At 46.9% G+C, this 13,192-nt stretch overlaps 1 protein-coding gene across 6 annotated transcripts in view; it reads right to left on the bottom strand.

Annotated features, from left to right (window-relative positions):
* GRAMD1C (GRAM domain containing 1C) overlaps window positions 1-11,479 on the bottom strand; it is a 54,036-nt gene extending 42,557 nt beyond the window's left edge. For 2 of the 6 annotated variants that reach the window (XM_055807099.1, XM_055807100.1), the window contains exons 1-2: window positions 11,039-11,479; window positions 8,928-9,056 (exon numbers count right to left, since the gene is read on the bottom strand). In XM_055807099.1, coding sequence (XP_055663074.1) covers window positions 8,928-9,056; window positions 11,039-11,464 — 555 coding nt within the window. In that variant the 5' untranslated portion in view covers window positions 11,465-11,479. The other 4 variants (XM_055807102.1, XM_055807101.1, XM_055807103.1 and 1 more) reach the window with 4 other exon arrangements.
* Between the last annotated feature and the right edge of the window lie 1,713 nt (window positions 11,480-13,192).

Genomic DNA, 13,192 nt, shown 5'->3' with positions numbered 1-13,192 from the left:
CCTGGGGCGGGGGGGGTGGGCGGGCAGGGGTCATGAGAGCTGCCCAGCTCCACTCTAAAGTCACTATCATCTACACGGATTTTGGGAGGCTGGCTGCAACAGCATAGGTCATTTCAAGTTCACAAAAGTCCCAAAGGGGACTGCAGAGGAAAGTACCATCACCAGGGAAACACCAGCTTGGAAGGGAGCACTCTGTGCCCAGTGCTCCTCCTCCGCATCACTGAAGAAGGGTGCAGCCCATGCACCAGTCTTAAAGGCAGAGTACATCTACAGCTGGTAACTCGGTGGACCCAAGTCTACTTTCACACAAGACTTGGCCATTACTTTATAAGTCAAGCCCTTGCTAAGAAAACTCCTCAATCTGAGCTCCAGAGCAGGAGGGGAGGAGATCAGCACATGTTTCATGCACACCCAAGCTCCCAAAAATCAATCAGTATGCTACCGCCCACCTCCTCCACCAGCTCTGAAAGGCAAACAGCAGGCGTACATCCCTTCAGTTTTCTTTGTGCTGTCTGTCCCTTTCCATCTGCCTTACCTAGACCCAGGCTGCTACATTTCTGCGAGTAACCACGTGAAGTCAGGCTCTGGCTGCCGTTTGTGTAAGAGGCTGTTCTGGACGCGAGGAAGACTGCAGAGGGAACAGCAGACTGCCTAGGAGCTTCACCCTGCACAGACCACGAGCCACGACAGCAGTGAGGGGCTGTGGAGTCCCTCTTTGCTGCTTGGCATCACCCACCCATCCCCAGCTGCAAGACTGCATCCCCTAGAAGCCATCAAAACACACACAAGGTTTCAGAGCTGTAAGAGAAGAGGCAGGTGTCTCCACAGTGCATCCACCTCACCCACACAAGTCAGATCCCCTTGGGCACCTGGCTGAATGTGGAGCTAATTACTCGCTCAGCAGTAGGGAAGAGAGATCCCTCTCTCTCCTAGCACAGCCCTACTAAGGAAGCAGAGAGAAGCAGCAGAAAAAAGCATCTCAAGTCTTTTTAATCACTGATTATATCCAAATGCTTGAAAGGAGAAGATAGTCAAACCCAATGAGACTATATTTACAGTCATTTTGCCAGCCACAGCTGCTCACTAGCACTAAGCAGTTGTCTGTGCACACTTAGCTGGGTGGTGGCTTTGGATGGCCCACAGTTCTGTTGTCAAGATCAGCTACATATGTAAATATCAGGAACTGGTTTCACCAGAAAAACGAGGCAACTCTTCTGCCTTCCCAAAGCAAAGCTAGGACACATCACAGGGAATCTTCTCTGTGAAGATTCTCTGAAAGAGCAGCAAGATCTTGGGAGGCAAATCCATACAGAAAAATATTCACTGGCGATTTCTTGCCATCAGAAAGACAGTAAGAGGACTCAGCGGGATCATCGAAAGGTGCTGCCAAAGCCTGGGTACCAGTGTGACTCAGGCCTCCGAAGCAGCATGAGGATGAGTGATTTAAATGCATTTCCTGTTTATAACACCATCTACAGCCGATTAAAAACCTGAGTGTGGACATTTGCAATTAGCAATAAGGCTGATAAATGTTTGTTTCATCCAAACTCAAGAGGTACTTGGTAGATGTAATTAATTATATTTGAAACTGAAATTAAATTTAAAATGAGAAGGTTAAGCAAAAAATTCAAGAGATCTTGACACTTCCACCAACCAACATCTTCCCCAACTCTCAACTGGAAACTGAGGTGCTTTTAGCTTCCAGGAGGCAAGATGCTCCAGTCTCAGATTTACTCAGCATTCTCATCAATACCATCCATAGCTGGCAATAATTTCTTTGGATCTGGTACTAAAATTATGCCTATAATGCCTCTGCCAGAGACCCTGCTTCTTGCTGCCTCCCCAAGACACTAGCAAAGCCAAGTTCGTAAGAGTTTTAAGTTTTAGAAAAGCCTAGCTCCTTTTCATTTAAAAACTGTGATTCTGTACCTACTTTCCTGACTTCAAAGCACAAAAAAGCAACAAAAAACCCCTGTGACACATCAAGTTCTAAAACAATATAAATAAACCAAGTGTGTTTGTACGAACTCTCCAGTTACTATTTTAACACTGTGTAATTGAAGTGAGTTTGTCACCCTCCCAGCACAAAGTTATCCTTCAGCTCAGACAATCTGTCCACTCCCCAGTTTAATTTCCAGTCCTGTAACTATGTTGTCCAGGTTTCAACAGCTAACCAATATGATGCAATAGCAATTAAAAGCTCAGCCAAGATGATTTCCTTTTGGATAAAAAACACATTCCTTTCCAAACAGCAGTTTCATCTGACTCTTATTTGTTCCTACAGCATGTGTGTGAAACAATTAGCCAATGTTATTTGTTAACAACATCTGTTCCTTCACCTGATCTTTCACTGCAGGCTGCCTAAGTAATGAAAAAAAGTCAAACTGCCTGTCTTTACACTCACTTGATCCACTTAAACAGGGGGGAAAATATCCAGATGTTTTGGGTTTTGTTTTGTTTGGGGTGTTGATTGTTTTTTGGGGGGAAGCAGGGGGAGGCACGCAGGGGCACCTCATACAGTAAAGACATTACTTCTGAACATCTGTCTTCCTTACCTACCACAAAGTCCCACCAAGATTACTTAACACAAAAAAAGTAACCAAACAAGAAGCAAAAGAATTACATACTTCAGTTGCACTTTTTCTTCCTTACTTTGCCACAATTGGACTCTGGCATCTCTGATTCGTATCTAAGATTAGTAACAGTCCCCAAATATTGGTCAGAAAAAGAGGTCATAAAGGAAACAATCAGTCATCTTGGTAGTAACTCCTCTTGGCGTCATTTACTTTCCAGCAACTCATAGAAGGATACATAAATACTTTGGATCAGGACTACAATGACAACCTGAAGGAGCATATTAAACAAACTACAACAGTAGTTACGTAGTTAACAGTAGTCACCGTAGCCAAGTACATGAACTGTTTTGGTATAATTACACTTGCCATCTCGTTAAGCCTGCCGGTAGCCCTACTGTACTTGAAATTACATGGAAAATAGCACTCACTAAGCAATTGCCCCAAAACAGTTGTTCCTAATTTGATCTCTTCTACCTTAGAAAAGAAAATGCAGATTTTGCTCTTAGTCATTTATTTATCAAAAGCTGCTACCAGATTTGATTGAACCGTTCTCAGCAAACAGACCATACATAATTTTTCTTCAATTTTATATTAAAATAGAATGCAAAGCGTTAGCTATTGGGAGACACGTATCAGTACTAGCTGATAGGAGCCACATACACTACAGCTCACGATCACATACCTCCACTCATTCTGAACAGGTACAGCAAAAAAACACAGATTGAAGCTGAGAGTTCATATGAGCAGGCCAAAGTCCTGAATGACATCATCTGTCATTTCCGTCAGGTATTTAGGGGGTTGCAGTAACAAATAGGCAAATATCCCAAGTGTAGACTTTACTGACTCTGCAAGCAACTTCAATAAAGAAGGACTACGTTAAAAAAAAAAAAAAAAAAACCACCTTACTCCACCTAATTTCTAAAATGCTGCCAATATCACCACGGAATCTTGACATAACTCCATTAGTGCACAACCATCTGCTACATAGGATGACACAAAATATAACTTCCAGAGCTGTCATTAGCTGAAAAGCCATATGCTTATCTAGAATGCTCTTATGTTTTTTTATAGGTAAGCATGTCCCAAATCACCTAAACCTCAACAAAAGATCTCAGATTTTGATTATTTTTTCCTTAAGTACCTCCTGGAGAATTTTCTACTCCCAGTTGCCACTAATGACTTTAAACAATCACATCCGATACAGTTTCGGTTACCTGCCATCTTTCCCTCCAAAGGGATGCAAGTAGCCCACCTGTAGCAGACTTGAAAAACAGTGCTTGTTATGCAGAAATGCTGAACAAAGCTGAAACCAAACCACAAAGACACACACACACACCAACCCCAAAAAAGCTTACTTGCATCTCCTGGAGCTGCCTTTTAAACCTTTCATTCCACAAGCCACAAACTGTCCTCTGATTCAAAGGGTATCATCATTCAGCCAACTCCATGCTGATTTTCTGAACTATATTGCATTTCTAATGGCTTTGCTCCCAGTGACTTAAAAAAAAAAAAAAAGTAAATCACATGAACCTGAAGTATTTTCTTCCTGATCTGTAACACTTCATCCTCAGGTTCTAGACTAATTCTTCAGATGTCTGCAATAAGTCACATTATATTAGAGCTTCCTGCTGCTGCAGCTGGGAAAAGCTGATTTAGACAGCACCAACTGCCAGTCTTTGTTCAGAACAGGTTGAAACTTGATGGCAGTCAGATCTGCTCAGTTTGGAGCTGCATCAACAGCAGTAAAGAGATTCCCAGGGTGAAAAGAAGTGAGAAAAACTTTAGCCTAATCAGCCACATTCAAGGATTAGTCAGAACTATATAGTTCATCTTCTTCTACCATTTTAAAACACTGCATCTGTATAACAGTGCTATCACAGGGCTAAAAAAACAGGCATCTATCCTAGAGGTTCCAGATAGGTCATAAATAAATACAAGCACAGCGAAAGGTATTTGTACTGACGTTTCAGAAAAAAACAGCCCAAGTGTGTTTCAGATTTTTATTCTCTTTGGAGACCTACAGCATTTATCCAGTCCTCATCCTCCTTAGACTACTTTGCACCAGCAAATAAAAAGGAGGATAAAAATCCTCCTCTGATGTCACAGGCCATGTCATCTCTCCTTCACAACCCAGGCATTTGGAGGCACAGAGGAGAAAAGCTTTCATCAAAAGTAATGTATCACATACACAATACAGGACATGAAGCAGCTGTCATAAGGCCTTAAATCCCAGCCTACCAAAACATAGTTACAGATTTTACAAGCCTAGTAAACATTCCCAGAGTGAACAGAGGTCTTCAGAGAAAGGTGGAAGGCACATTCAAAGAATTATAGATGCAAGAAATACTTAATCTAACCCTTACTAGTCTCATGCCCCAAAATACGTCAGCTTGTATCTGTGCTGCAGTAAGTTATTTACGAAGCTGTAGCGTATATCTGCATCCCTTCTGTGCAGGTTTGAGTCATATATGCTTATCGTATTCTTGGCACACGTATTCTCACACGCTCCCACAGACTCGCTCTTTCTCATAGAAACCAAATCCATGTTTGTAAAAATTAAACACCCTTTTCTAAATCTTGTGCAACCTCACTTGTTCTTGTATTATGAGAAAAGGCTTATTTTCACTTTTCACTGTATCACTTGTTTGCTTCTGCTGTTCTATTCCTCCACACTGACCAACTTTAAACTGATACTACCTCGCAATCAAATTGGCTTTTTTAGAGCCTCTTATTTTTTTCCCCAGCACCTCCTTGGTGCCTCGTATTTCCAAATTCTTAAACAAGCCTCCCAGACAAAAGCCATTTTCTGAGAGATGCTCAATTGATTTCAACTCTTTCCACCTACCTTTTTACTGCAAGGGAAGGACTTACTTTTTTGTTCTTTCTTTCCACAGGCATTCTTCTTATTGTAGACATACATGAACTTTCTTTGACTGTTTTTTAATAGAAACTAGAGTCCCCAGACAGAAGACCCTCATTTTTGATGCAAGGATCCTTTTCATTAGCTTTCTCATTCACCTTTACCTTCTTCATTACAGTAGAACACTTAAGACTTTCACAGGTTTCTTCTCCCAAGGATATTAAATTGAATTATATTTCAGTATGAATAGCATAAGAAGGATAAAAAGTGAATTCAGAATCTTGAGGTACAGCTTCCAGATGCCACTTAATTTCCAATGCATCTCTGACTTTCAGCACTTCTATTTGCAGTTGCCAAAACGAGAACCATTTAAAAGTAAATGCAGGCTTCGCAGGTTCCAGTAAAGAGGGAAAGCCCTGAGATTAAGTTTGCAAGCAAGTTTTCTATAACCTCACTGGAGGAGGAAAAAAGTCTAGCTTTGTCCACCTTCAGAAAAGAATCTTCAAAAAAACACCAAACCCAACCAAAAAACACCCCCCAACTACCACCCACCTTAAAAACAGCAGTTAGTAACACCACCAGTTTAAGAATTGCTTACAGTAGCACAGAAAATGAATTCTTTCTCAATTTTTTTTTCAATAAAGCTATCCAAAGTATTATTTTTTTTGAGAGATGGGGAAAAATTATGCATAGTAGGTAGGATTCTCTTCTTTTCTTTCTTCCCTGCTGTTTTTTCTGCTACCTTTCCTTCTCACCACTGCCAGGAAAGAGATGATATGCCAGAGGCTCCCAACCCTAGCTTGCTGCTAATTACATGTGCTCACAGCACCTATTGAGCATTCATGATACCTGGCCTGACTTCTAGAGGCATGGCACAATTGCCTACTCCCACTCAAATCCATGAAAAATTGAAGTCAAACCAGTTGGGCTCTAACATCCACATTTTGTTTCCATCATCAGAGAAGCAGGTGTACACACTTAGAAGAAACCAATCCTTGGAGCAAACCAAAGTGACCAGAAACATGCAGCCTCTCAAAGCTAATAACCCAGGCAGCAGAGCTGATCCCTGGATGCTACCGCAGGCTAGTCATGCTGTTGTAGCAATTCTTTATTCTACTGACTTAAGAGTAGGCATGAGCCTAACAACAAATCCACACCTGCCACAGGACACAAAGATCACCCTTTGTCAAATGTTAGTGACACATGCTTTGCACACACTACAACAAGCTGCCTTCTGTGTTATCACCTACACATTTACTATGACTCAGTATTTAGGGAGTTTTAATGATTTGTTTATATAGTCAGCAGCTGATCATCAACTGTGCAAGTTATTAAAACACGTTTTCTGTCTAGAAAGGCAGGGAAGAACAGGGAAAGATGCCAATGACAACATTTTAAAATTAGAAGATCTTAATTTTTGCCTTGAACTTGTGACTTCCTGCCTCTCACTACCTCTAAGTTTGGTCCCCTTAAGCGTGAGAAAGCGAGTACCACATCCTCCTATAATGAGATCAGTAGATGTTTTAAAAACTAATCAGTGACAAACGGTACTGCTAGAATTTTACAAGCCACAGCGCTATCTTACAAGAGGTGAATATTTACACAGTTCCTTTGTTTTAACTGCAAGGTCATATTTGCAGAACTAGATAAACACCAACTTCAAACAAATACTGAGGTCTTGGAGTACAAACCATAGACAGAAGGCAACCATTTAATCATACTAGGCAACACCTCACACTTTTAGCAGCCAACGCTGCACTGAAGGATCTCATTGCCCTGAAGTTACCAGCACGTGTTACACTACAGGCAGAAAGTAGCTCTGAGGATGCACAAAACCCTGCATCATACACCCCTACAGCTCTGTTCAAAGAAACTTCTAGCCTTTGGCACAGCTCTCAAACATAAAAACGCAAAGCCTATTGCACACTTATCTTCTTCATATATTATATTTTACTGACTTTTAGATTGCCAAGCTCATCAAGGAAAGACTGAGCTGCTAAATGAAAGTCCAACAAACTGATCCCAAGACCTAAACAGGTTTCTTCCTCACATATACCATCAACTGCATTAACTGTTGTATACAAATAATCAAGAGTTAGTTTACACAATCTAATTTGCCATCTAACAAGAGCATAGCTGGCAGTTACGATGTCTGCACAGCATGACTTGCTATCTATCGATTCAAGTACAGAGATACAGCTGGGCACAGGCAAAGCCACCCTGTATAGTCTTAGTCACTGTAGGAACAGTGGACAACAATCCGAGTAGTCGCTCTCTATCAACACAATTCTACAACCTGCCGGGATTCTTTTGGCCCATCCCACTGCCATTGGCTCCAGGCTAGCGTCGCTCACTTTAAGAGTACACATGCATTTTGAGGAAAGTTTATGCTAAGGCCTGAGATGCAAAATCAGTGTTCTGACCCTCAGGACATCTGCTTAGCTTGCACAGGAGAGATGAAAAGACATACAAGTTAAACTTATAAATAAGGAGTTGGGAAATCTGACCCCCCCCAGTTCTGCTCACAGCTCAGCCAGATTCCCTATAGCCTTTGCTAGTTACTTAATCTTTCATCTGGTGAGCACAATGAAGACACTGGTGACCTCATCAGGACAAAGACACGATAGTCCTAATGATGTTCCTATGCAAAAGCTGAAGCATGTCAATTTACTGAGGCCACCTGACACAGAACCCGAGTCAGACTGTCAGAGCTGTGAGGAAGGGAATCCAAGTCTCTCATGAGATAAGGTCTTACCCTGCCTGTGGCTGCACGCGCTAGTGTTCCCCTTCCCAATCTAACACCAGCCACCAAACTAATAGCACAATATATGCTCTAAGACTACAGCTCTAAGTTTACCCTCTCTCACGGCATTGGGAGGGGAGGGGAAGAAAAACCCATCAAGGGCATAATAAAAGTATTAAAACCAGCATTTATTATTACACCCTCCACTTTCAGTGGAACATCTCTCTGGAGAGAACAAAATTAAACCTCACCTTTCTGCCCTTCTTATTCACAAATCCCATTCCTTACACGGAAAAAAAGAAACTTATTTACTCTTGTGGAAAACAAACGTGTTTACTTGACAAAACACAAGGCACTAGGAAAGCACATCAGAAGAACCACACAAAACTGAGAATCAAAACTCAGCCCTTCCTGTTAAAAAGCATCAACAGTGGATAGGTTAACAAACCATGCAAGGAACTGGGAGACAACAGGACTGGGCACAGAAGCCAGAAGGCCTGTCACTAACTTGATACTTGACATCAGGTAAAAATTTCACCCCCTCTCAGTCTCAGCTTACACTTTAGTAAGCTGATAATGATAAAATTACCTACCCCACTACATGGGTGGGGAGCACTTTACTAATTCATGACTACAAAGCAACACGAGAACCGGGCATATGCAGCTAGTACATACACACACATATATAAATTAAGACATACATATTTATAAATATAACACAAGTTAGAAGAAAGATAAAACTCATTACCCAAAAGCTCCAGTCAGTACTCCAGCTATACTGAGCAGGACCCTGCATTTTCTCTGTGCACGAACCAAGAGTCTCCTCTGAATCAGCAAGTAGCTGGCTAATAAGACCATGATCCACTTCATGAACTTCCTGTGAACACAGAAGCAAGGTATGCAATTCAACAATGGAGGAGAAAGGTGAAATAAGATGATGGTTAATCCATTTAAGAACTATATATTAAATGAAACTTGACATGCTAGTTTCACCGAGGTGAGTGGCATGGAAACACTTCCCACTGACAGTCTTTTCATTCATTTTACATTTTTTACAGAGTATACTATATTTAGTTATCACTTACATTTTTATCAGAGTATTTTACTTCCACAGCAGCCCCTCAACTTGCACATCAAAGCCGCGCAGGCATTTAGAGCTGGAGTAACACTGACATGAGACGTTCAGTGCAGGACACGCAGCACGTCTCTAGAATCTGCGGGACCTTTCAAAACTTGAGAAAGGTCATGGAGGTGCAGCATGTACCAGAGGACTGACACAGATTATTATAATACGGATACATCAAATATTTCTACGTAATATTAGCTGCGCTGTCAATTGTGCATTTTGAAATACATAAATAAAAGCGCAACACTTCCGAAGCGAATAGGTCTATTTGCATCACTTGTTTTAAAGATAAGCTGTTGTCCACAGCACTCTCCCTCGATAGCAATATTCACTTGGGAAGTCCGTCTGTCTCCACAGAGGGAAACCGAGCCACAGCAAGACACCTGCCCCAAGCCACCTAGCAAACGGGCACCAAACCCGTCCGGGGCCCTAACCAAGAGCTGACACCGGCGGTACTACCGGATCCATCCGTAAGAGACAAAAGCGGGTTTCGAGACCGAAATTTCCAGACTAAACCGACTCAAAACCAAGCCGACGTTGGCGCACTCACACAGGCCCACGGCCGGACGGGGCTGCGCACACCCCGCCGGCGCTCCCCCGCACCCCGCCCGGCCCGCGGCCCAGGCCGGGTCCGCGCCGCGGGGGAGGGCAGAGGCACCCCAGGCTACGTGGCGCGGGCGCAGGGCTGCCCTGCGGCGGCTCTCCGCGAACACACGGCCGCCCCGAGCCCCGCACCCCGCCTGCCCGCACAGACCCGCAAACGCCACGGGGGTGCCGCTCCCGACCCCCCCAACCGCCGGAGCGCGGCGGCTGCCACAGCAACCCCGAGTGCTGCCCCGCAGCGCAGCCCGGTCTCTCCCCCGGCGGCTCCCGGCCCCCCGGAGCCCAGACCCTCCCTCCGGGGGCCGCAGCAACCCCGCCGGACGCCCGCCGCCGCGCCTCCTTACCGGGGGCCCACGGCACCGGCTCTCCGCGGGCCCCGAGGGCCGCCGCCGCCCCCGCCCGCCTCGCCCCAAAAACTTTCCGGGAGGTGGGCGGTGGTGGCGGCGGCGGAGCGGAGCGCGGCGGCCCCGCACCCCCGGGCGGCGCTTCCCGGCGCTACCCGCGGGGGCAGCCCCGCAGCCTCGGCCCGCCCGTCCCGTCCCCCGGGGGAAGGCGCGGGGCTCCCGCCCTCCGCACCTACCTGCGCAGCCCGCCGCCGGCCGGCTCGCCCGGGGGACAGCGCGGCGGCGGGCCGCGGCGGGGCAGCGGCCGGGGGCATGGAGCCGGCCGGAGGGGCGGGCGAGGGCCGGCGGGGAGCGCGCTGACCGCGACGCTTACCATGGAGGGGGGCGAGGGCGGCGCGGCGCCCGCTAACTGCCACGGCGGGGCCGCGGCCGCCATTTAAAGGGGCAGGCGCCGGCCGGGCCGCGGACCCGAGGCGGTTGCCAGGAGCGAACGGCGCCGTTCTTGAGGAGGGGAAGCCGGCAGGGGGGACGGGGACGGCCGCGGCGGTGCTGATCCCCCTCCTCGGCCCGCTCCAGAAACCCCTCAGCGGCTTCCGCAAGGGTTAACTACGAAGCCTCAGGGCCGGTGGGAAGTTTGAGGGCTGTAGCAGGACGAACTCCCGGCTGCGGGGAGCCGGGGGGCGGCGGCGCTCACTGCCTCCCTCCCGAGGGACCCGCCGCCCTCCCCTGGCGCGCATCCCCGGCAGTCGCTTAACCAGCGTCCGGGCAGCAGCAGCGGCTCCTCACCCGGCCCAGGGGGGTCTGGGGCTCAGCGGAAAAAGGCGCCGAGAGGCCGCTCCAGGGGGGGAGAGGGGAAGGGCCCCGAGCGCCCCGGGCCGGCCGATCGCCCGCCAGCGCTGCCGGCGCGGCCACCTGCGGCCTGAGCGGCTGCCCGGGGCCAGGCCCCGCGTCCCTGCCCGGGTGCTGGCGGGGCAGCCGGCTGTGCGCCGCCCTGCCCGCTGCGGGGGGGGCCGGCCGCCGGAGCGTGAAATAAGGGAAGTAAATGGTGGAGGACTCGTCTGAGGGAACGCAGGCTCTCCTGAGCAGCGCCGAGAGTGTCTGCCCCGAGCTGCGAGCGCCCAGAGGTTTGGCAAGCTGGGCTGCAAGTGAGAGGGCATCAAACGGCGTCCCTCGGATCAGGGGACACAACCAGAGCGATGGTGGCTTGCACATCTGTGCCGTCAGGTCACCTTGCAGGAAAAGAGAAGAGCTGTTGGAAAAAAAAAATTCCACCTGGCTGGCTGGCAGGCAATGAAAAGGGACAGACGGGTGGATGGACGGACGGGTGGACGAGTGGATGGATGGGTGGATGGACAGGTGGATGGATGGGTGGGTGGATAGCCAAGGGGGCGGGGGGGAGGAGAGCAGCCTGGCATGGCAACGCTGGTTCTTCCTGCCGCCCCTTTTCTGCACCGCTGCCTCAGACAGTGGGCTGAGGCTCTCCCTGAAGGAACATCCCTGGACCCTGTGACACCTGCCTGCTGACACATCAGCCAAGGTGCCAGAAGTCCCAGTGGCTGATGTCCCCTCCCAGCTGTTGGCCCAGACAGTGCAGCTTTAACACTGCTGGCATTGAGTCCCCAAAATTTACAATAAAGTGTAAAAAATAACATGTGTTTTATTTCATTTTGGTTGCTTGCTTTCTTGATTTGGACCTCTGAAACTCAAATTTTTCAGGCTTTTCTCAACAACACTCAGGAGACTAGTATACTTTTCCTTTTGTCCAAAAACTGAGATTCCCTCTGAACCATACTGGGTTATCCAAGTGGGAGAAGATTTATGTTCAACTGGTGGCTGCCAGCAACACTAAAACCCCTTTGTATTCCCTCGGTTAAAAGCTGGCTGACCTGACAGTTTTGCTCAGGCACGTCCCAGTTAATGGAAGATTCACAAGAGAGTTGCTATTACAGGATGAAATGAACACGAACAGCATTTGCAGGAACAATGGTGGTAGGTTCATCACAACACGCTTGAAGTTTTTTTAGAAACACACCACATACTTGGGTTTAAATCAGACACTGTTTGGAATGCCTTTGGTCCAGCTCCATCTTCCCATGCTGACTTCCCTGACACGCAGTCACAGCCAGTACTCTAAGCCAGTAGCTCAGTCCCAGTTCCTCGATCTGCCAGATGCCTTTGACTCTACTGGTTATTCCCTCCTCAAACTCTTGATTGTTTTTGACTCCTCTATCTTTTTCTTTTCATAGATATTCTGGTTTTGCTCCCTAACACTTTGGCAGTAGACCAAACTTCAGAAGACCCTCAGACTTCAGAAGACCCCCATGATCTACCTTCCAGCTTTCTACTGAAGTGCTATGTTGCTCTGTGCTTGGTCTCAGTTGCTCCAGTTTACTTCAGAGTGATTCCTGCCTGGTAATCCCAGGTCTTCCCACTCTCCTGACCCATTTCAGAGAAGAAATATTTGCCTTTTAGGTTCCTGTAGCCATACTCCCTCTAGCCTGTCCTGCTTTTGCTGATACAGGTGTCACTACACCAAAGCTAGAGCAACAGGCAGTCGCTACAGGTTGTTCCTCTTGAAGTTTGGTCAGCAGAGTTCTGCAAGTCAAGTGTGGGATTTCTTAAAGCAGTTATTGTAGAGCATCTGCATGCAAAGATGCGGATCACAGAATTTATTAAAACATATGGAAGAAAGCCATATGACAGTAGCACGATGACAAATTTCCTTACGGTGTGGTGGGGACTTTTTGGGGCTTCTTTTTGCTTTCAAATGCAAAGAAAAGCAGAAGGACTCATGCCTCTCTCAGCTGAATTGTGCTTTGTATGTGTTTTAACAGATATGGAACTGAGTCTACTGGATTCTCAAGTACAATTTCATTATCTGAAGAGTCTTAAAGATAGGCAAAATTGTTAGATAAGGTGTGCCATAATGCCTAATCCTGT

Source organism: Falco peregrinus, chromosome 6 (assembly GCF_023634155.1).
Source record: "Falco peregrinus isolate bFalPer1 chromosome 6, bFalPer1.pri, whole genome shotgun sequence".
NCBI classification, from domain to species: Eukaryota; Metazoa; Chordata; class Aves; order Falconiformes; family Falconidae; genus Falco; species Falco peregrinus.
Note: the sequence above shows the minus strand (reverse complement) of the source record. Positions and strands in the feature narration are given on the sequence as shown.